Source organism: Oncorhynchus keta, chromosome 1 (genome assembly GCF_023373465.1).
Source record: "Oncorhynchus keta strain PuntledgeMale-10-30-2019 chromosome 1, Oket_V2, whole genome shotgun sequence".
In the NCBI taxonomy this organism is placed as follows: Eukaryota; Metazoa; Chordata; class Actinopteri; order Salmoniformes; family Salmonidae; genus Oncorhynchus; species Oncorhynchus keta.
The window spans coordinates 76,129,581-76,152,341 of record NC_068421.1 but is presented as its reverse complement, the minus strand read 5'-3'; the positions used below and the strand labels follow the sequence as shown (position 1 = coordinate 76,152,341).

The 22,761-nt window shown below is 43.2% G+C and overlaps 1 protein-coding gene across 4 annotated transcripts; it reads right to left on the bottom strand.

Moving 5' to 3' along the window:
* Positions 1–774: 774 nt before the first annotated feature.
* On the bottom strand, positions 775–22,486 carry LOC118393199 (lysine-specific demethylase 4A-like). 4 transcript variants are annotated; one of them, XM_052461122.1, is made up of 22 exons: positions 22,328–22,486; positions 21,156–21,328; positions 20,775–20,950; positions 20,297–20,411; positions 19,995–20,188; positions 19,617–19,666; positions 19,131–19,234; positions 18,881–19,018; positions 18,410–18,648; positions 17,302–17,465; positions 15,201–16,102; positions 14,931–15,027; positions 14,411–14,592; positions 13,769–13,994; positions 6,926–7,002; positions 5,947–6,002; positions 5,652–5,760; positions 4,349–4,537; positions 3,854–4,024; positions 3,501–3,620; positions 3,167–3,259; positions 775–2,928 (listed from the first exon to the last, which is right to left on the bottom strand). In XM_052461122.1, the coding sequence occupies exons 2-22, from the start codon at positions 21,294–21,296 to the stop codon at positions 2,788–2,790; spliced, it is 3,684 nt and encodes a 1,227-aa protein (XP_052317082.1). In that variant the 5' UTR covers positions 21,297–21,328; positions 22,328–22,486; the 3' UTR covers positions 775–2,787. The 4 variants fall into 4 exon arrangements, 3 of the variants coding, with proteins under 3 accessions (XP_052317082.1, XP_052317084.1, XP_052317085.1); XM_052461124.1 differs by having other exon boundaries at positions 15,201–15,928; XM_052461125.1 differs by having other exon boundaries at positions 15,201–15,925.
* Between the last annotated feature and the right edge of the window lie 275 nt (positions 22,487–22,761).

Genomic DNA, 22,761 nt, shown 5'->3' with positions numbered 1-22,761 from the left:
GCTGAGCTGTGGGGTTTGCTAGTACACAAACAATGGGAGTTACTGATAATATAGTTTACCAAGCTACCAATTACTTCACACTGGAAGAAGTTAAGCTACACTAAAGATACACTTTAAAATGATAGTTTAGTTACTTTGAAAAAGTAGCTCACTCCATCCAACTACTTTGTGAAAAATTATCCATATCTAAATCTCAAATGTCTTAGAATACAAATAGCAAGAACACACTCAGGAGACAGATGTTAACTGAATGTGTGATTTAGCATATTGAAAACTGTTTCAAGTGAGAATTAGGCAGGTCTGATACAAATAATGTTTGCCAACTTAACCCATATTTTATTTTTGCAAAAAAAAGTTATGTGCAGTTCCAGTAGTTAGCTACACAGCTACATGGCAAAAAACGCTAACTATTGATAACACCACCAAGATTTGAATTTAGTTGAACTACCACCAAGCTACTGTAAAATGTTTAATTATTAGTTGAACTACATGTAGTTCACTACTACCCAACACTGAACTTCAAGGACAGCACCGTTTAGCTGACAATTGACTTGCTATGTAGTTAGATACTACTACTGTCATTGAGGTATGCAGTGGGGTCTTGTAAAGACTAAAAGTTATTACAGTACACTGTTACTACAACCTTCAGTCATTGTCATAAATACATGTCAAACATGGTTTAATCAGTCATAAGATCATGAACTGTTTAGCAGTCATAAATATCATAAAAACATTTAAACATGAAACAAAGATCAACACCAATAAATGACAATATGCAAGCCAAAATGTTTTTACTGAAACAAAATTATCATCTTTACAAAATGCATGAATGATAGTACATTTTTCACAGAAAGGAAAAAAGGTCACATGAACAGGCCAGGGATCAGTCCCAAATGGCACCCCATTCCCTACATAGTGCACTACTTTTGACCAGGTCCCTAGTCAAAGGTAGAGCACAATATAGGGAATATGCTGCCATTTGGGGCACAAACAAGATCCCTTGCGTCAACGGCTTATATTTTTAAATAAACTACTTATTATAATTACATCTCAGTGTCTTCCCGACTGTGAATGTAACATGTATCATTATAAAACAAAGCAATAAAAGAGGCTTTTTGATAGAAAACTTGTATTTTCCCCCATGTATTATACGTCATCATAAGTATTTCCATACTGTTGAATGCTGATGATATAAACCCCTTGCTTAGTAGTACTTCTGTGAGCCTCTATAACTGCCTAACTCATACATTAGGTGTCTCACACTCAAGTAGGGTTGCAAAATTCAGAAAACTCAAAATTCCCAGAAATCCTACTTAAAAAGGACTTACAGATTTCCTGCTTATTTCATCCTGATTGCAGGGAAATTTCAACCAGGATTTCTGGAAAACCTGGGAAAGTTACCAGAATGTGGCATCCATATACTCAAGATAACAGCAGTTTAGAGGAATATAACAGACAATCTGAAGGCCACCTTATCTTTAATTAATAAGTGCATTATGGTTGATGATCATGGCCGAGTGGAGAAGCATGGTGGGACACAATGCATAAGATCTTATAAAATGTACAATATTATTTTAAAAATGTTTTTTTATTTTTTTATTACAAAAATAGCAAATGGTAGCACACAACTATTAAACTGTCCTCTCAAAATGGGCTTGAATAAAAGTGCAACGCACAATGTTCATTTAAAGAGTAAAGAACCAACTTGGATAAAAAGGGAGCGCCCATAGCAATTCTGAATGGGTTATTCCCAATTCATCTATATAGCAAAAATAGAACATAGATCAGAATCAGTCCAGAACCTCTACACCATTGCAACTGACAATTTGTCTGCATTGCAGAGGTTACTTTCTTCAAGCACAGTATAATAAATACACTGGTAAAAAACAACTCTAAAAATGGAAAAAGCTATATTCAACGCGTTCCTACAAAATACAATGTTTAGGAATGCAGTCAACAGTGTGACTCTGCTAAGAGGAGGTGATATTAGTTACTAAAATGGCATTGCACCTCCTTAAAATCAAACATAGGTGCAAGTAGCACCCTGAAAAACGACATAGGAAAATAAATAGATGTACATAAAGGAACAACTGGCAACATTCAGTGAAATTGCAAGTCAGAAAACACTGTAATCAGTGTTTATGAGGATGAGTGGCAGCAACTTGTCTGCTTCACTCCCTTCAGGAAGTCATTCCTGCCACAGTTCTATTGAGTGGATTGTTACTATTATTATTAGAAAGCTACATCTTGTTTGGAAGCAAAATTCATGGTCCAATATTGCTTCCATTCAAGAGACGAGTTACAGCTACTGGGCACTAGCAGGATGGCATAAAAGGTGACATGGATGGCAGTTCCTTCCCGGCTTCTATAACCTATACCGAGTGGAGAAGGTGGCCTGTTCTTCAATCCTTGATCACAGTCAAAGAAAACATAAAAGTAATAACAATTGGTCCGGTTTCCTGGACAGGTTAAGCGTAGCATAAAAAGCATATCCAATGAAAGGGCTTTTCAGTCCAAGACTAGGCTTAATCAGTGTCCGGGAAACTGGCACATAATGCTGTAAATTATGAAGGGATGAACGTAAGAAAAAAGAAAACAGTCCAAACTAGGGGTTGGAAAGTTATTTTCAGAGGAAGTCCTTTAGTCAGAGCTACACTCACTCAGTCAGTGGTTAAATTAAGGTAAAGTGAGAAGTCCAGATCAGGAATATCAGTGCTGGTGGTTTGTTGGAAGAGTAGGCTACTCCATGTTATAGTTGGCAGGCTACTCCATGTTATAGTTGGCAGGCTACTCCATGATGGCTCTGTAGATCACAGGTTCAACGTAGTCCCCTCGGTACCGTGAGTTGATCACTCTCTGCCTCTTCGACTGCTGGATGGCCTCCTTGTCCTCAAAGATCCCATCGAAACGCATGTCTGACGCCTTGGACTGGAGATAGATCGGGGCAGGGCACACACAGGATTACTTTATTGTCCATTGCCACAGGAAGAAGACTCATTAACAAACATGCTGGAGAAAATGATTCAGTCAGTATGATTCAGTATACTCAGCAGTCCTTATTATAACATCAGAGTGAGAAAGTTAGGAGTTGATGATATAGTGTTAAGGTTAGCAACTTTGGAGTCAGTATATTGGATAGCTCACAGGTAGCGCTCAGTATACTCACCAGTCTTGACTTGACTCTCTTAGGCAGCTCCTCATCCAGGGTATAGACATCATCTCTCTTGGCTGTTAGTTGTGACCCGTCTTCAAACTCCACCTACATCAAACACCATCAATGCACAAATAACTACATTTTATGTCTCTCATAAAAGCAAACAATGGTTTCATCACAGACTTGTAATGTATTGCTATGAGTTAAAAAAAAAAGATTTGTAACAATCTGGACAAATGGAGCAGATCAATTAGACTGCAAAGCACTATATGATGTAAAACTGTATAACCTCTATCTGGATAAGGTACATTGTTGCTGAGGGTGAGTGCGAATAGTGTTGCAGTACCTGGTACATTTGGATGATGTGAGCAGCCACAAACTTGGCCCCGTAGACCAGACCATCTGTCCAGCGGACCTGCACCATCTCCCCCTGTGGAGGTGGGCCTATCTGGGCACAGTCCCGGCCCTGGCAATAGAAAACAACCATCAGATACGACCCTACAAACTCACTATTTGGCAAGCACCAAAAAGCAATCAAACAATTTTAACCAATGTGTGGTACATATTGTATAAGCAATCTATAAACTAATAATAAACAGCTTATGACCTACTTATAAACCCTGACATGAATTACTGACCACACCCACATGAATTACTGACCACACCCACTCTCACACACACAGACTTTTGTCTTCTTACCACGATGTCCTCGGGAAAGAGGTTATCACTGAAGGAGCCGTCATCAAAGTTGACCTCATAGAACGTCTCTTTGGACAGCTGCACAACGTCACACTGGTAGTAGCGGCCATTTTTGTGCTTACAGATCACCCTCCTTCCCACGGTGAGCTCATGCATGGCTGCTTTGTTACGCTGAGAGAGAAGAAATTAGTTATCCATCCAGATTAACATCAAAATCAACCTCTTTGGACTGGAAGTACATGGGCATACTCGTGGGAAACATAGTCATGTTTATATAGTACAGTATATACTACAGTATATAGTACACATATAGTACACTGTTATGAGCACAGCCCTGAATATGTAGAATGCTTAGAAACTATAAGATAAAGTATCAGCAGAATGATGTAACCAAGTCCCATAACTGAGGCCTTTAGAGTCCCCACTGTCTGGTGTTTTTCTTCCCCTTTCTGAAACACAGTCCTAAATATAAAGTAAAGTACAACCAATGTATACCTCTGTCGGAATAGGGCCCTTGTGCCGGCAGCAGGTGACGTAGACCACAAAGGGCCACTCGTCTGGCTGCATGAGGATCCCAGCGGCCTGGGCACAAGTAGGGTGGTAGGCCGTAGGACAGCGGCCATGGGAACACTGCACACAGCACCCGGATGTCTTCTTCATCCGCTTCTTACAGTAGTAACATTTCTGCACAGAAAACAATAGGACCATGCTCAGAGAGACAGGAAAAGGAAGTCCCACAGGGAAAACTAGGCCTATACATCCTGTCAAACTGTATACAGTAGAGGCTGGATTAATCACAAACTCACCGGACATCCTCTTAATACCCTAGTCTCTAGTCTAACCTTGTAGTAGACGGCAAGCATAACTGCTGTCACATGCATAGAGGTGGATGTGCCAACCATGTCAGGTAAAACCAATAATATATTACTTTGGCATAATATGCTGAAGAGAGGATATTCAGCCACTACTCCTTTATTCAAAGGTTCTTGGAAAAGGCTCTCCTCTATTCGTTCACCTTGGTTGGAGAGCGAGGTAGTGACAGAGTCCTATCCCTTTGCACATAATAAATGATGACATAAGGCTTGGGCAGTATCCAGATTGTCAAACCTTCATACCGACTTGTGCCATCCCGGGATATTCGGTAATAGCGTCACTGAACACAAGGGGCACTGTTTTTTTTTAACCCACAGCCTTTGTAACCCGAAGGTTACAAAGTACATGTAAAATCCCATTGAGAATGCTAACTAAATGCTAATCAGCGGATTGCGAACATTTGAAACAGTCTCTGACAAACTATTTGCAGGACAGACATCCCAGCTCATACAGTTATACAAGTAACTCAAAAATGCTGCTCACAGTTTGCTGCACAAAACACACATTAGACAGCAAGGCTCTTGATCCAGCAGGGGATTCTCAGCTGTTACAAAGCAAAGCTTGATTTTGGGAGAAGCTAACAATTTAGCTAGATTGCTAATTTAGTAGCTTGTTAGCAAACCCAATGCACAACCGCAGAGCATTTAGCGCATTTTAGACAGTAACCGTAATAGTTATAAAATATCTAGCTGGCAAACATTTAGTTGTGAATTCCATAGTGAAACTAGATCACCGGACGCGTGCTGCACAACAGTTAGTGACTCACAAGGTTCTGGTCTCGTTGTTGTGTGCTTGTAAACAAACACCACATGACTGGGGACTGCCAGTAAGCTTCATCATGAAAAATTATGTGACAGGTATTTCCAAATACCCTGGTATACTGTATACTGTCCAAGCCTATTGACATTTACAGAGTCGAACTCACCAGTTTAAACCTTTGTAGAGGAATCCCACTCAGATCCACAGGGCTTCTCTCAGTGATGTTCACAAAGCGAGCCTCCAACACTGCTACTGCACACAGCACATGGACCCACCTACAACACAACATGGCAATACACAGACACCACACCATGAGTAGATTATAAACCTAGTAGATATATTTCAAAAGAACATCCAACTATGTGAACAAAAGAGTACATAAAGAGAAGAGCTCAGTAAATGTTCAGTGTGTGATTTAGACTAGGCCACTCCCTGATCTCTAAGGGGAGACAAAGACTTACCTGTTGTTGTTGGCTTTCTGCAAGGCACCCCCCCTCAGCAAACACAAACAGCAACTCTGCAAGAAGAGCAAACTGTCAACCACCATAATCCCAGTGAAGTAAACAAAGTACCAGTCAAAAGTTGACACACCAGACTTAACCAGCATGGCTACCACATCATTCTGCAGCGATATGCCATCCCATCTGGTTTGCGCTTAGTGGGACTATCATTTGTTTTCAACAGGACAATGACCTAACACACGTCCAGGCTGTGTAACAGCTATTTGACCAAGATGGAGAGTGATGGAGTGCTGCATCAAATGACCTGGCCTCCACAATCACCAAACCTCAACCCAATTGAGATGGTTTGGGATGAGTTGGACCGCAGAGTGAAGGAAAAGCAGCCAACAAGTGCTCAGCATATGTGGAAACTCCTTCAAGACTGTTGGAAAAGCATTCCAGGTGAATCTGGTTGAGAGAATGCCAAGAGTGTGCAAAGCTACTTTGAAGAATCTAAAATATATTTAGATTTGTTTGACACTTTTTTGGATACTACATAATTCCATGTGACATTTCATAGTTTTGATGTCTTCACTATTATTAGTCTAAGGCACTACTTCTTATGGCAAGAGTCGTCACTACAGTCCCTGGTTTGAATCCAGGCTGTATCACAACCGGCCGTGATTGGGAGTCCCATAGGGCAGCGCATAATTGGTCCAGCGTCATCCGGGTTTGGCCGGGGTAGGCCGTCATTGTGAATAAGAATTTGTTCTTAACTGACTTGCCTAGTTAAATAAAACTTATTTTTATTTTTTTAGAGAGATCTAATGACAGTTTAGACCACTGCCAGATCTAATGACAGTTTAGACTACTGCAACGTTTGCAAACACTACTGCCAGTCAGTGCCAGCAACATATACTTGGGTCAGGTGAGGTCAGACATAATGAACAGCCACTTGGAGGTGTTGTATTAGAAGGTGATGTGTTGTGGAGACACTGACCTCAGTCATGGAATTGGCCTTACAGCGAGCACACTTCCAGTCCTTAGTCACACTCTCTGGATCCACGCCATAACAGCCTGGAAACACACAACCAAACAAACACCATTACCTAAGTGGTTGAAATGTTGTTGCCAATGAACCAGAAGGGAGGATAGGTTGCAGTGTGCATACTCCTTTACTGACAGGCATTCACACATTCGCATGACTGATAGCGCATCTCAACCCTGTTGTGGACAGAGATAATTAAATCACTTCTAGAGTTGAAACAGTCTGCACTTAAGTCCTCAACTTTCTAAAAGTAGAGTACTGCTCTTACCTGGAATGATGGGGTTAACTAGAACCGCATTAGGCCAATGTTGTTTGATTTTGTAAATAAATCTGCAAAAACAATATCAACGTCCAAGACTTTTCCTAAATATTTATGTTTTACATTGTCCATTTGTCTGAACTTTTAAATCACAAACAAAAAAGTATTTATCTTTACCAAAAAAAGCTACTACTAACTTAAGGGGCCAAGGCAAATGTGCTGTAGGGCATTGGTACACACGCATCCCTATCCTTACCGAATGAATGTGGTAAATGGATGAATGGGCGATAGATACTGATAACTGTGCATGTGAATTCCCAATTGAATTTGAATGAACTGAATGAGGAGGGTGAAAGAGGATGATTACATTTAGAACAGCAGTGTAATGAAGCTGTGTGTAGTGTGTAGCTGTGTGTAGTGTGTAGCTGTGTGTAGTGTGTAGCTGTGTGTAGTGTGTAGCTGTGTGTAGTGTTTAGCTGTGTGTAGTGTGTAGCTGTGTGTAGTGTGTAGCTGTGTGTAGTGTGTAGCTGTGTGTAGTGTGTAGCTGTGTGTAGTGTGTAGCTGTGTGTAGTGTGTAGCTGTGTGTAGTGTTTAGCTGTGTGTAGTGTGTAGCTGTGTGTAGTGTGTAGCTGTGTGTAGTGTGTAGCTGTGTGTAGTGTGTAGCTGTGTAGTGTGTAGCTGTGTGTAGTGTGTAGCTGTGTGTAGTGTGTAGCTGTGTGTAGTGTTTAGCTGTGTGTAGTGTGTAGCTGTGTGTAGTGTGTAGCTGTGTAGTGTGTAGCTGTGTGTAGTGTTTAGCTGTGTGTAGTGTGTAGCTGTGTGTAGTGTGTAGCTGTGTGTAGTGTGTAGCTGTGTGTAGTGTGTAGCTGTGTAGTGTGTAGCTGTGTGTAGTGTGTAGCTGTGTGTAGTGTGTAGCTGTGTGTAGTGTTTAGCTGTGTGTAGTGTGTAGCTGTGTGTAGTGTTTAGCTGTGTGTAGTGTGTAGCTGTGTGTAGTGGGTAGCTGTGTGTAGTGTGTAGCTGTGTGTAGTGTGTAGCTGTGTGTAGCTGTGTGTAGTGTGTAGCTGTGTGTAGCTGTGTGTAGCTGTGTGTAGTGTGAAGCTGTGTGTAGTGTGTAGCTGTGTGTAGCTGTGTGTAGTGTGTAGCTGTGTGTAGTGTGAAGCTGTGTGTAGTGTGTAGCTGTGTGTAGTGTGTAGCTGTGTGTAGCTGTGTGTAGTGTGTAGCTGTGTGTAGTGTGTAGCTGTGTGTAGTTGTGTGTAGTGTGAAGCTGTGAGTAGCTGTGTGTAGTGTGTAGCTGTGTGTAGTGTGTGTAGCTGTGTGTAGTGTGTAGCTGTGTGTAGTGTGTGTAGTGTGTAGCTGTGTGTAGTGTTTAGCTGTGTGTAGTGTGTGTAGCTGTGTGTAGTGTTTAGCTGTGTGTAGTGTTTAACTGTGTGTAGTGTTTAACTGTGTGTAGTGGGTAGCTGTGTGTAGTGTGTAGTGTGTGTAGTGTGTAGCTGTGTGTAGTGTGTAGCTGTGTGAAGCTGTGTGTAGTGTGTAGCTGTGTGTAGTGTGTAGCTGTGTGTAGTGTGTAGCTGTGTGTAGTGTGTGTAGTGTGTAGCTGTGTGTAGTGTGTAGCTGTGTGTAGTGTGTAGCTGTGTGTAGTGTGTAGTGTGTAGTGTGTAGTGTGTAGCTGTGTGTAGTGTGTAGCTGTGTGTAGCTGTGTGTAGTGTGTAGCTGTGTGTAGCTGTGTGTAGTGTGTAGCTGTGTGTAGTGTGTAGCTGTGTGTAGTGTGTAGCTGTGTGTAGTGTGAAGCTGTGAGTAGCTGTGTGTAGTGTGTAGCTGTGTGTAGTGTGTGTAGCTGTGTGTAGTGTGTAGCTGTGTGTAGTGTGTGTAGTGTGTAGCTGTGTGTAGTGTTTAGCTGTGTGTAGTGTGTGTAGCTGTGTGTAGTGTTTAGCTGTGTGTAGTGTTTAACTGTGTGTAGTGGGTAGCTGTGTGTAGTGTGTGTAGTGTGTAGCTGTGTGTAGTGTGTAGCTGTGTGAAGCTGTGTGTAGTGTGTAGCTGTGTGTAGTGTGTAGCTGTGTGTAGTGTGTGTAGTGTGTAGCTGTGTGTAGTGTGTAGCTGTGTGTAGTGTGTAGCTGTGTGTAGTGTGTAGCTGTGTGTAGTGTGTGTAGCTGTGTGTAGTGTGTGTAGCTGTGTGTAGTGTGTGTAGCTGTGTGTTGTGTTTAGCTGTGTGTAGTGTGTAGCTGTGTGTAGTGTGTGTAGTGTGTGTAGTGTGTGGCTGTGTGTAGTGTGTAGCTGTGTGTTGTGTTTAGCTGTGTGTAGTGTGTGTAGCTGTGTGTAGTGTTTAGCTGTGTGTAGTGTTTAGCTGTGTGTAGTGTGTAGCTGTGTGTAGCTGTGTATAGTGTGTGTAGTGTGTAGTGTGTAGCTGTGTGTAGTGTGTAGCTGTGTGTAGTGTGAAGCTGTGTATAGTGTGTAGTGTGTGTAGTGTGTAGCTGTGTGTAGTGTGTAGCTGTGTGTAGTGTGTAGCTGTGTGTTGTGTTTAGCTGTGTGTAGTGTGTGTAGCTGTGTGTAGTGTTTAGCTGTGTGTAGTGTTTAGCTGTGTGTAGTGTGTAGCTGTGTGTAGCTGTGTGTAGTGTGTAGCTGTGTGTAGTGTGAAGCTGTGTGTAGTGTGTAGCTGTGTGTTGTGTTTAGCTGTGTGTAGTGTGTGTAGCTGTGTGTAGTGTGTGTAGCTGTGTGTAGTGTTTAGCTGTGTGTAGTGTGTAGCTGTGTGTAGTGTGTAGCTGTGTGTAGTGTGAAGCTGTGTGTAGTGTGTAGCTGTGTGTAGCTGTGTGTAGTGTGTAGCTGTGTGTAGCGTGTAGCTGTGTGTTGTGTTTAGCTGTGTGTAGTGTGTGTAGCTATGTGTAGTGTTTAGCTGTGTGTAGCTGTGTGTAGTGTTTAGCTGTGTGTAGCTGTGTGTAGTGTGTGTAGTGTGTAGCTGTGTGTAGTGTGAAGCTGTGTGTAGTGTGTAGCTGTGTGTAGTGTGTAGCTGTGTGTAGTGTGTAGCTGTGTGTAGTGTGTGTAGCTGTGTGTAGTGTTTAGCTGTGTGTAGTGTGTGCAGCTGTGTGTAGTGTTTAGCTGTGTGTAGTGTGTGTAGCTGTGTGTAGTGTGTAGCTGTGTGTAGTGTGTGTAGTGTGTAGCTGTGTGTAGTGTGTAGCTGTGTGTAGTTTACAATGGTTAGCCGAACCAAACAAATGGACGCACTGGTAGCATTGCAAATTCTGCAGAATTTAGTTGAGCTGGAGTCCAATCGGATATTGAGCTTGAAATCGACGTTGCTGATGAAGAGGTTTCTTCCGATTCTGATGTTGACTTCGAGCTTACACCTCCGATGCCTGAGGCTCGCCACAGAAAAAGCAGAACAGGGCCAACAGACCGTGAGACACGAGTTTGGGTAGAAAAGAGTGAGGAGAGGGCAACAGGAACCAGAGAGCAGGCCCTCCACCTCACACAAAGACTAATTGCCAGTGCACTCTACAGTGATCTTTGTTTATGTGACATGCAGATGTTGCAGCAATCAGAGATTGTACTGACGGAAACAGTACGTGGGGACAAGTCTATGGATGACCTCAAAGTATTTATTGTACTCTTGTATGTCCGCAGGGAATACTGTGGAAAGAGTATGATGTGGAGTGATTTTGGTCCGATAGTTATGTGGTGGACTTTTTCAGAGACCATGTCACGCAAGCACTTCAGAGAGATTATGAGACACCTGCATTTTGATGACATAAGACCAATACGTGTGCAGACGGAGCAGACGGAGAGATTCGCCGTCGTCTCACACACCTGGAGAAGTGTTACGAAGAATTGCATTGCTCGTTACTGTTAACTCTAAAATGATAACGACTAGGTTCCAGTTTAACAACATTTACATCATCGTATCTGCACGGTACATAGTTGGCATTCAACACCATAGTACCCTCCAAGCTCGAGACCCTGGGTCTCGACCCCGCCCTGTGCAACTGGGTACTGGACTTCCTGACGGGCCGCCCCCAGGTGGTGAGGGTAGGCAACAACATCTCCTCCCCGCTGATCCTCAACACGGGGGCCCCACAAGGGTGCGTTCTGAGCCCTCTCCTGTACTCCCTGTTCACCCACGACTGCGTGGCCACGCACGCAACCAACTCAATCATCAAGTTTCCGGACTACACAACAGTGGTAGGCTTGATTACCAACAACGACGAGACGGCCTACAGGGAGGAGGTGAGGGCCCTCGGAGTGTGGTGTCAGGAAAATAACCTCACACTCAACGTCAACAAAACTAAGGAGATGATTGTGGACTTCAGGAAACAGCAGAGGGAACACCCCCCCATCCACATCGATGGAACAGTAGTGGAGAGGGTAGCAAGTTTTAAGTTCCTCGGCATACACATCACAGACAAACTGAATTGATCCACTCACACTGACAGCGTCGTGAAGAAGGCGCAGCAGCGCCTCTTCAACCTCAGGAGGCTGAAGAAATTCGGCTTGTCACCAAAAGCACTCACAAACTTCTACAGATGCACAATCGAGAGCATCCTGGCGGGCTGTATCACCGCCTGGTACGGCAACTGCTCCGCCCTCAACCGTAAGGCTCTCCAGAGGGTAGTGAGGTCTGCACAACGCATCACCGGGGGCAAACTACCTGCCCTCCAGGACACCTACACCACCCGATGTTAAGATCATCAAGGACATCAACCACCCGAACCACTGCCTGTTCACCCCGCTATCATCCAGAAGGCGAGGTCAGTACAGGTGCATCAAAGCTGGGACCGAGAGACTGAAAAACAGCTTCTATCTCAAGGCCATCAGACTGTTAAACAGCCACCACTAACATTGAGTGGCTGCTGCCAACACACTGACACTGACTCAACTCCAGCCACTTTAATAATGGGAATTGATGGGAAATGATGTAAATACATCACTAGCCACTTTTAACAATGCTACCTTATATAATGTTACTTACCCTACATTATGCATCTCATATGCATACGTATATACTGTACTCTACATCATCGACTGCATCCTTATGTAATACATGTATCACTAGCCACTTTAACTATGCCACTTTGTTTACTTTGTCTACATACTCATCTCATATGTATATACTGTACTCGATACCATCTACTGTATGCTGCTCTGTACCATCACTCATTAATATATCCTTATGTACATATTCCTTATCCCCTTACACTGTGTATAAGACAGTAGTTTTGGAATTGTTAGTTAGATTACTTGTTGGTTATCACTGCATTGTCGGAACTAGAAGCACAAGCATTTCGCTACACTCGCATTAACATCTGCTAACCATGTGTATGCGACAAATAAAATTTGATTTGATTTGATTTAGTTGCCATTACACTCAGGCCCGGTCCAACGAGGGGAAATTCTGCACAGGTGCACAAATAACAGAGTGAGAGCACTGTAATAACAGAAGTTTAGGGATACCTAAAATATACATTTAACAGTTACAAGCCAGGAGAGAAAATAACTGTTGATGAGCAACTGTTCCCAACCAAAGCTAGGTGCCATTTTACCCAATACATGGCCAACAAACCAGACAAATTTGCAATTAGGTTTTGGCTAGCCGACGATGTTGAAGACAGATAGAAAAGATGAAACCAGGCCAGCGGGTGAGCGACAGACTTGTTCATCCTTACATGGCTAAAGGCAGAAATGTGACCATGGACAACTTCACACCAATTTCCCTGGCAGACAAGTTGATTGCAAAGAAGACTAGTTTGCTCAGAACATTGAGCAGAGACGGGAGCTGTCGCCCTCTGCACAACACAACATACCAATGGAGTCTGTAATCCAAATCAGATTTTCAATAAGACGTTGTAGAATTATACTAAACATATCCTCTATCCAAACAAATAACTATTGTTTTTATATCTTGTCATGGAAATATTTCCACAAATATTCATTTATGCAATTCATCCTATATTATAGTTAATGCACATTTCTAAAGCCTTGGTGTTTAGTTTAGGCAAAGGTCAAATCATTTGACCTTTTATTTATTTATTTCTCACTGTTATTTAACCAGGTAGGCTAGTTGAGAACAAGTTCTCATTTGCAACTGCGACCTGGCGCCTGCGCCTTGCTACTTATATTATCATATTTTACTTTCTAATTTGAAGAAGCTGTAACTGCACTGCATTACTTTAATCAGATCTACAAATGGAATTGATCAAATGTATTACACATTACACTGTAATGTTTTTATTGTAAGAGAAATGAAAATGGGCTATACCTTTATAGGACTTTGTAGAATTATACTAAACATATCCTGACTATCTAAACAAATAACTATTTTTACATGGATATATTTTCACAAATATTTGTTCATGCAATTAATCTTTTACAATTGTTTACGCACTATTTATCAAGTGTTGGTGCTTATGTTTGCACACCTTGCGGGTGTATCTGATGTGTATGCTAAAAGGATGCCCGGCAACATTGTGTAGTGGGTAGTTAGTTATAGGCTGAAAGGCCCAGCTGTTCTAGTGGTAAAAGGGGTGGCGTGCTGGGTAAGTAGTAGTACTGACTGGTGTGTACGCGGACGCTGCAGTGGGAGCAGCTGATGAGCAGGCTGGTGCCGTCTGGCTCCAGGTGAGGGGTGGTGGGGGCCGGAGGGGCAGGTTCCTTCTCCTCAGCGCCCTCCTCTGGCTCCGTGGTGGTGGTGAAACACATCTCAGGGATCAGAGGCTTGGTTCTCAGCCTGCCTCCAGGCAGCACCACTGGAGGGTCCGTACCGTCATCAGCACACTCCGCCTGGAAATGAAACAATCATATTTAGCAACTCTTGGGAGGACAATAGAAGTTCACGTCAGAAAATAACTCTCATTCAAATTGTTCAAAGAAATGCTTTTCTGTGTTTGCCTTCATCAGCACACCCAGTCGAGCCATGGATAGAGGGAGGGACAAAGTAAAACAGCTACTTAGACTGGGCAGACAAACCTGAAATAACTATCACTGTACAGTATATCAGAAGTGAGAAGAGGAGCATTGGGGAATGTACTAGAAAGGGGGAACTGAATCACATAACAGGAGGTTCACTCTCAAAGAAACCCCTGCAGATTAATGACAGAGAGACTTTCAGAAGACAAACTTCCCAAATCCCCTGCTGAGTGTCTCCTTCTCTCCTCAGCCACTGGTGATCTCTCACACACAGTCCACTCCTCCCTCACCTGCTGGAATGCCTGGAAGAGTGAGCACACAGAGCAGTATGGGGCCTGGAGGCCCATGCAACGGTTGTACTCCTTCTCTTTCTTCAGGTTGGGGGGTCTGTTCTGCCACAGGTGGGCCAGGGGCTTGGCCCATGACTCTCCCTCTAGCCCATCCTCGTCTACTGGGGGCTGCTCTGGCAGCTCTTAAAACGACAGCAAAATAAATAGATTTTAGCATTAGCACATGCCATATTCCAAACAACTTACAGAACTGTCGATATTGACCGTTGCACATGAAGGAAATCAAATCCACCATGCTATTTGTTTTAATCCCCTGAGCCATTGGAATCAAACAGACAGTTGTGAAAACACACACAGACAAACTACTATAATGCCATCAAGTATGCCAACATCATCGCTTCTATTCCATGGAGGAACATGCCTGACACTGCTTTTCTACAAGCCATCATATCCATTGCTTAGGAAAGGAAGCCTAACTGGGGCTAACCTACGTGAGTGAGGAAGTGATATTTTAACTCACCCTCGTCACCCATGTTGTCTTTAATCAGACGCTGGTGACAAGGCAACGCCCCCTGTTTTCTGGGCACAGCGCCATCATCCTCTCCACCTTCTGCCCTCTGGTGGTATAAAAGGGGTTAGGAACAGAATAATTAGCGCTGATTCATTGAACATGTACAGTACAGTATATCTGACCTCAGAACAAACATGATTAAGCAAATCCTACAGACAGAGGTTCAGTGGTGTGTGATGTTTGGACTCCACTCCTCTTCTCCATCTCTACTCCTCTCACCTTGCTGTCATCCAGTTCCTCTCCTTCACTATCACTACTATCGTTCCTCCTCTCCTCCTTGCCCTCCCTGGTCTCTCCCTCGCTGTAGTCTCCCTTGGCGTAGCTGTGGACGTGCAGCACGTCTGCAGGGCACAGGGTCCTCTGAAAGAGCTGGTGGACAGGGCTGGAGCTGCTGGCTAGGTGGGAAGGGCTGGAGCTGCTGGCTGCGTGGGAAGGGCTGGAGCTGCTGGCTGCGTGGGAAGGGCTGGAGCTGCTGGTTGGGTGGGAAGGGCTGGAGCTGCTGGCTGGGTGGGAAGGGCTGGAGCTGCTGGCTGGGTGGGAAGGGCTGGAGCTGCTGGCTGGGTGGGAAGGGCTGGAGCTGCTGGCTGAGTGGGAAGGGCTGGAGCTGCTGGCTGGGTGGGAAGGGCTGGAGCTGCTGGCTGGGTGGACAGGGCTGGAGCTGCTGGCTGGGTGGGCAGGGCTGGAGCTGCTGGCTGGGTGGGAAGGGCTGGAGCTGCTCGCTGGGTGGACAGGGCTGGAGCTGCTGGCTGGGTGGGAAGGGCTGGAGCTGCTGGCTGGGTGGACAGGGCTGGAGCTGCTGGCTGGGTGGGAAGGGCTGGAGCTGCTGGCTGGGTGGGAAGGGCTGGAGCTGCTGGCTGGGTGGGAAGGGCTGGAGCTGCTGGCTGGAGGCTTCACATCCTCACTGGGGCCGGCCTTCTCTGAGCTCTGGGGGGAGGGTTCTGGGGCTGCTGGTTGGGTTGACTGACTGTTAGTCTGTGGCTGAGACTTAATTGGAGTGGATTTAAGAGAGATTTTGGCTTTCATCTGAAGTGCTAGCTTTCGGCTGGCGTTTGTGTTTCGGTTGGTCTTTGCGTTGAGTGGTGGCTTTGTTCGCTCTTTTTTAACATCCTCTGCCTTTTGCACTGAAATAAACAAACATGAAAAACTGGAGGCACTGTTTAAATCAGTGTTATTCAAAGCCGAGGAACAGAGGTGGGGTTAGCAAAAAGTATCTAATAAAAAAAAATTAAAAAGGAAGATTACAAATTATTGTATGGGACAATATACAAACATTTTTTAGAAAGATTAATTGAAAAATAACATTTACAGATTTGGGGTGGGGTCACGAGAAATTCCTGGGGGAAAAAGATAGGGTCCCCAAAAACTGAATAACACTGGTCTAAATTATCTCCCTCATAATTGTGGATGGAAATGTGGTTTTTCATGCGGATGAAGTCATACCTTATACAGTTTCCAGGTGTGACGGAAATAGGAAGTGACAGTACAATTGTATTAATGCCGAAAGATCATTTGTTCGTTCGACATGGTGGGATCTTTTTGTGTCGGACAAATAAATAATGTAAGAAATGTTGGTGGAAACACCTTTATGTGCAAATATAGCAGCCGAAAGGTTGCAAGTTCAAATCCCCGAGTTGACATGGTACACATCTGTTGTTCTGCCACTGAACAGGCAGTTAACCCACTGTTCCTAGGCCGTCATTGAAAATAACTGACTTGCCTATAAAGGTTAAAAAATAAAAAAAATTAAATATGGAAGTAAACTTGTAGTCACGCGGTGATATGGTGTGTGGTCCTCCCACTACGACTCAGGAAACCATGCAGTTTATTAGGCTACAGATGAAATAAGTTATGATGAACTTCACAGGGTGGTGAAAGTGCTTATTCTGGTGACACAATTGGTATGACTGCAGTTTGACAAATAATAGCCATAATAATCTCCTCATGTAGACTAGCATACCTCCACTATATATGTGAGCTGTTGGCTAGAGTACTGGTGCCAAGACCAGAGTAGACAACAGCTTGTGTGGCAAAACTATCAGTAGAGCTGAAAATACGATAGAAACACATCACACTTTTGATTTTTTTTTCTGTACATACAAAAGTCAATTTAGTGTTTCACATCATCATGCACAGACATTTATCAGCAGCAAGTCAATTTGGTGGAAACACCACTGGTGGGAAAATGGCACATATTTTCTTTGTGCAGATTTTGACTATCTGAATTCAAATCCAGCACCAATTGGATGGAAACCTAGCTAACAGTCTAACAAGTCAATATACAGTATTTTTTGGTGTCATGGTCAAAGATGAACTGGGGTACCTTTGTGTGCCAGACTGTGTCCCTTCTCCTCCTGGCCAAGCTTTGCTTTCTTCTGGTCCACCTCTCTCTCCTCCTCCTCCTCCTCTTCATCAACCTGCTCAGTGTCTCCATCCTCTGCTGCCTCCACATCTCCTCCTCGCTGGCGCTTTTCACCAACCTTCGGGCTGCATTGGCACAGGACAGAGAGAGGAACTGTGAATATTATTATTATTATTTTTTTAAACACAATAAGCCTCTTTTGAGAAACTTGCTCAAAGTGGAGACCGAAACCCAGTATGAATGAATGCTTTCATTTGATCATTAAAGGGGAAATCTGCATTAGAAAAAACAACAAAACGGGCACCTCGCCACTTGATTTGATAAACAGCTGAGGGATGGGGGTCAGAGAAATGTAACCACTCAAATCCAGACAGAGCTATGGATGCAAGAACTGACCATACATGAGATCAAAATGATAGCTTAAACAATGTTGACCCTATACCCTATATTAGTAAGGTACGACAGTTGAACTAAGCTTGAGGCGTTTATAAGTTATATTCTTCAAGAATTACTGGGAATATATAATTACAAAAAAATTTATGTTGCAATCACAAATGTAATATAGATATACATATAGAGTGTACAAAACATAAGGAACACCTGCTCTTTCAATGACAGACTGGCCAGGTAAAAGTTATGATCCCTTATTGATTTTAAATCCATTTCTGTGTAGATGAAGTTGAGGAGACAGGTTAAAGAAGGATTTTTAAGCCTTGAGACTTGGATTGTGTAGGTGCCAGGCGCACCGGTTTGAGCGTGTCAAGAACTGAAAAGTTGGTGGTTTTTCACACTCAACAGTTTCCTGTTTGTATCAAGAATGGTCCACCACCCAAAGAACATCCAACTAACTTGACACAACTGTGGGAAGCATTGAAGTCACAATGGGCAAGCATCCCTGTGGAATGCTTTTGACACCTTGTAGAGTCCATGCCCTGGCGAATTGAAACTGTTCTCAGGGCAAAAAGGGGTGGAACACAATAATAGGAAGGTGTTTTTAATGTTTTGTACACTCAGTATATATGAAGTTACACCAGCTAGAGACAACACTACACTACAGTAAAGCATGGACCTCTTCTCCTCCTGAGTGGTGGTGCATGGGTTATTCTCCTGGTCAGGGGCCTCGCTGCGGCTTGGACCCTCCTTCCCAGGCTCCCCTGTCTTCAGGAAGTCAGCAGCCTCTGGCGTGGGCTTGGAGTGGTCAATAGGAGTGTTGTCCTTCCCTGCCTTCCAGGCCTTGTAGCGGTCTGGTTGGAACTTCCTCACAAAGATCTCCATGGAAATCTTCACCATGTCCTTACGACACGAGCACTGGGGGAGGGAGGATAGGGATTGGTCATGACTATATTTTATAATAAATGCCATTTACCAATTTCATCCAAAGCAACTTAAGGGATGAGTGCATACATTTTAGTATGTGATCCCTGCGGGAATTGTACCCATGACCATACAAACTGAGTAACACAAGACCAATCACAGATCACACTAAATAAATGACTTGGTTTCATGCATACTATGTGTAAATTCATTTAGTTGTGCATACCAGTGTGGCTATTTTGCCATAATCGATCCATCGCTGTGTGGCAAAGTTAGTGGATTCAGCACAGTTGAAGCCGTGGTTGAAACCAGCGTGGTAACCGAATGGGAAGGTCACTATGAACTGGCCTGCCTCCTGGGTTATCTAAGCACACAACAGACACAGTCAGACCCACAGGTTTGTATTTTATTGCTGTATCCCAACTTTGTGAAAGGTTGGGAAATTTGATAACATGTTGCCATTGAAGAGCGGTCACCTTTTCAAACGGTATGCCATATTTCTTCAGGATGGAGGGTGAGATAAGAGTCATCTTATGCCGCAGGAAAGCTTCACAGCTCTGAGCACTCCCAGGAAAGAACCCTGCATGAACAGGAATCAAAGACATTAGGAATTCTGCTGATCCCTGTCTGATAATGTGTTGATATGAAGAATATTGATAATCAATGAGCAGAGTTTCCCGTAGGATGTTTTTCAGCAGCATTGGAAGAGTTAGCGGTGGTGGGGTCTTCCAGGGGCATACATCTACATGTCTTTTTCTTTTAACGCGCAGGTGCTAAATGCAAATAGAGGAAACTCCGAAGAGGAATGAGAATCAATTAGGAAATTCCTTTCCACCATAGTGATGGACAGGATCATTGTAATGGCTGGAATGGAATAAATGGAACGGTATCAAACACATGGAAACCACGTTTGACTCCATTCCATTTATTATATTCCAGCCTGCCTCCTCTGCTCCACTTACCTCTAGCAAGACGTTCCAATCTCTTCCCATGTTCAGGGGGAACTACATACCTGCAGAGAGACAAGAGTAATGATGTAAATGGTAGTCAAGATGCTGTGTTAGGCAAGTAAGTAAATCAAGTAAGGCTTGTCCTAGCCTGAGCGGTCCATAGGGTAGGGGCCAGTCTCCTGTTTCTGTAGCATTTAGCAGCTTGATGTACAAGTACACCTTTTGGACAAAACGCTAGTGTTGGGTACTACGTACAATAACAACCCAATGACAGACACTCCATTTGTAAATCTGTAAAATAGACATGTGTTAATATCTCTTGGTATAACTTCACTGCACTGAACCATGTGTTTTCTTTTTTTATCTGTGCAAAATACGTCAACAGTTTACCAGGACTTGGGCTCTCCAAAGTGCAGGTAGTTGATGCTGTAGAGATCCATATCTTCAGTGTGCCAGGCAAAGGTGCTTTTCCACATACCAAAATACAGGTAAGGAGTGTTCACTCCCTTTATCTTGATCCCACTCTCCCTCTCCACAGTGTCCAGGATAGTGTTCAGATGACCAATGTTCCACTCTGTCACATCCTAGAGATGGAGCAGAGAAAATGTTGGTGAGGGTAAAGAGAGACATTGACATTTCAACAGTAGGTTGTTAGGCGAACCCGACAGTGGGTGATGATAGGAATAACTCACTGGGTCGTAGAGGGTTCCATTGATATCTGCTCCATAGAGAGGCGGGTTAAAAGTCAGGTTCTTCCAGAACTTTCTCTCCAGCTCCTCAAAATCCACATAGCGGGGATTACAGAACCTACAATGACAACGGATGATTAGATGTGACAATCAAAACAAATGACATGTTGCAGTGATTTTAGAACTATAGCCAGTTACAACCATGTAACCATGTATACATACCTATGTTACAATCATTTCCATTTATTTGAAGAAGAGTGCATATGGAAAGTTGACAGCACAAACAGTCATTATGTTACCAAATTTGCATATGCACTGTTCTTCAAGTAAATGTGTTTTTGTAAAAATGTCAGTGGAAATGGTTAAAAGTAGTCCTTGTGCATAGAGCTGTATGGTTTGGCATACATTTTTAAAGTGACAAATCTAAGTCTCATTATTACTCCGTTACAGTGGGATTGCCCATAACAGTACAAGGGCTCACTTGTCTGTGTTGGCAGTCTTGCGGAACTCTCGGACAGTCATGGGTTTCTTCTGGATGTTGTACTGTGTGAAGAGACCTGACTGGCCAGTCACCACCTGCTGTATAGGAGCAGGGATCACCAGGTCATCTATGTCATCATAAGTATGTCTAGGCTTCCAGTCTTTCGGTGGAATAACCTGGAAAATACATATCAAACATAGGATTGAGTTAGCCTTTATACAGAGTGCATTTTTCTTAGAACAGGATATAGACAGGCCTATAGATATTTGGTTACACCTCGTCTGATGTTGTTTGGGCACCTTCTACTTTTCTCAAAACAGGATGTAGATCAGGGGAATAAATGCTTATGATCTTCTGAAAAGTAGATGCAAAAACACACACCTTAGCCATTCCAGCTAGGTGTGCTCCCTGTGACTCCATGTAGGCGATGTAACGGCTGAAGTCCTTAAACTCTTCCTTGGTAGGGTGAAAGGTCATAATCCTGGAGCCAGGAGTCTGCTGGGACGCAGTGTCTGTCGCCATCCTCAAAGAAGAGTTACTCTGATCTGCAAACACTGGACAAGAGAACACATTTGTTTTGATCAGATGTCTGTTTAATAATTTCTCTAAAACGTTGCATCACATAGAGCTTATAATAGGCCTGTGTGTGGTGCAGTTGACAAATAACACAAACAGATGTTTTAGAAAGGTTCAAAACTTGCCTAAATCGTTTTGGTACAGACGAACACCTGTCGCCCCCTATAGTTATTAAAGCACACAGTTCATCCTACAAAGATAACTACTGTAAACACAACACAGCAAAAAACAGAACAATATATACATGTTTTTGTGGGACTGAGGGGCTATGGAATGTCGTCGTAATTACTTCAGACTAAAGCTAGCTAATATCAACAGTTAGCTGGCAGCTGGATAAAATATCAACAACAAAAGTCAAATTCAATCGAAGTTAGCCAACGTTGCTTCGCTTATTGATGTCCGGTAACCCAATCTAATTCTAAATATCGATATCCTCCGTGAGAGAGATAGCTAGCTCCATTAGAAGCTATCTAACTTAGTTGTCGAACTTTTCGTAATAGATTACAACATAAAGTTAATAACATACTAATGCTACTCTAGCCAGCTAGCGATAGGTTTTTGACAAGTTCCTGCCCACCTGCTGATTGTGATTGGACGAAACTCTCATTAAAGTTATTCCTACATTTCTGATTGGTTGAATTCCAAGTCATTTTTAAGGACCGGGCCCAGTGTCAGTTAACTCCCGGAAAACATATAGCGTTAGCTTTTTAGCTATCAAGATGCCTGACAAACCTGACTGTATCATACCTCTATCTACTTTAGTTATTCATGTATAGCAATGGTAAAGTAATAACGTACGATCATGCCATGTTATGCAAATATGTTAAAGATAACGGAACAGAGACACCTTTGAGAAGCAAGTAGGCTAGCTTGCTAATGTCAGTGTAGCTCGCCAACGTGAATTGCAAGCGCAACTATTCCAGCAACATACGTTACTTAAAAGCACACAAGTTTTGATGTTTCAAATATTAACTTACAAAAGCCGACCAAGTAATGACTGAATGCTCGCTCCAAATCTTTAAAAGCAGAAGACGATTTGTTAACAAATCACCGTGGTCAAGGAAGATAGACCTCCATTACCCCAGTGTCGTACGCATGCTCAATGTGTTTGTTTACAAGGATGAAGGAGGGCGTGTCCCACGCGCTACCGAGACTAATCAAAATGCAGTATTTTGCCATGACTCCGCCTTATTATACTACTCAGGCCCTAATATGCAAACTGGAGCCTTATTAATACATTATGCTCATAATTTTTGTTGTTGTTAAATTATCACTTGCCTTCCCCATCTCACTATCCCATTTCTCTTTACAAATACCACATTTTCTTCAGCACAAATGTTATACTTCAAAACGGTGAAAGTCATAGTGTATCATCATTTGCAATATGATGTTAAAATGGCCAGCAATGGTG

Excerpts from the sequence above, each read along its gene's own strand:
- LOC118393199 (XM_052461122.1), bottom strand. The coding sequence starts at position 21,296 with ATGGCGACAGACACTGCGTCCCAGCAGACTCCTGGCTCCAGGATTATG. Across the intron at positions 20,412-20,774 it reads AAGACTGCCAACACAGACAA|GTTCTGTAATCCCCGCTATG; the intron begins GTGAGCCCTTGT and ends TTGTCATTGTAG. Across the intron at positions 20,189-20,296 it reads ATGGAACCCTCTACGACCCA|GATGTGACAGAGTGGAACAT; the intron begins GTGAGTTATTCC and ends CTCCATCTCTAG.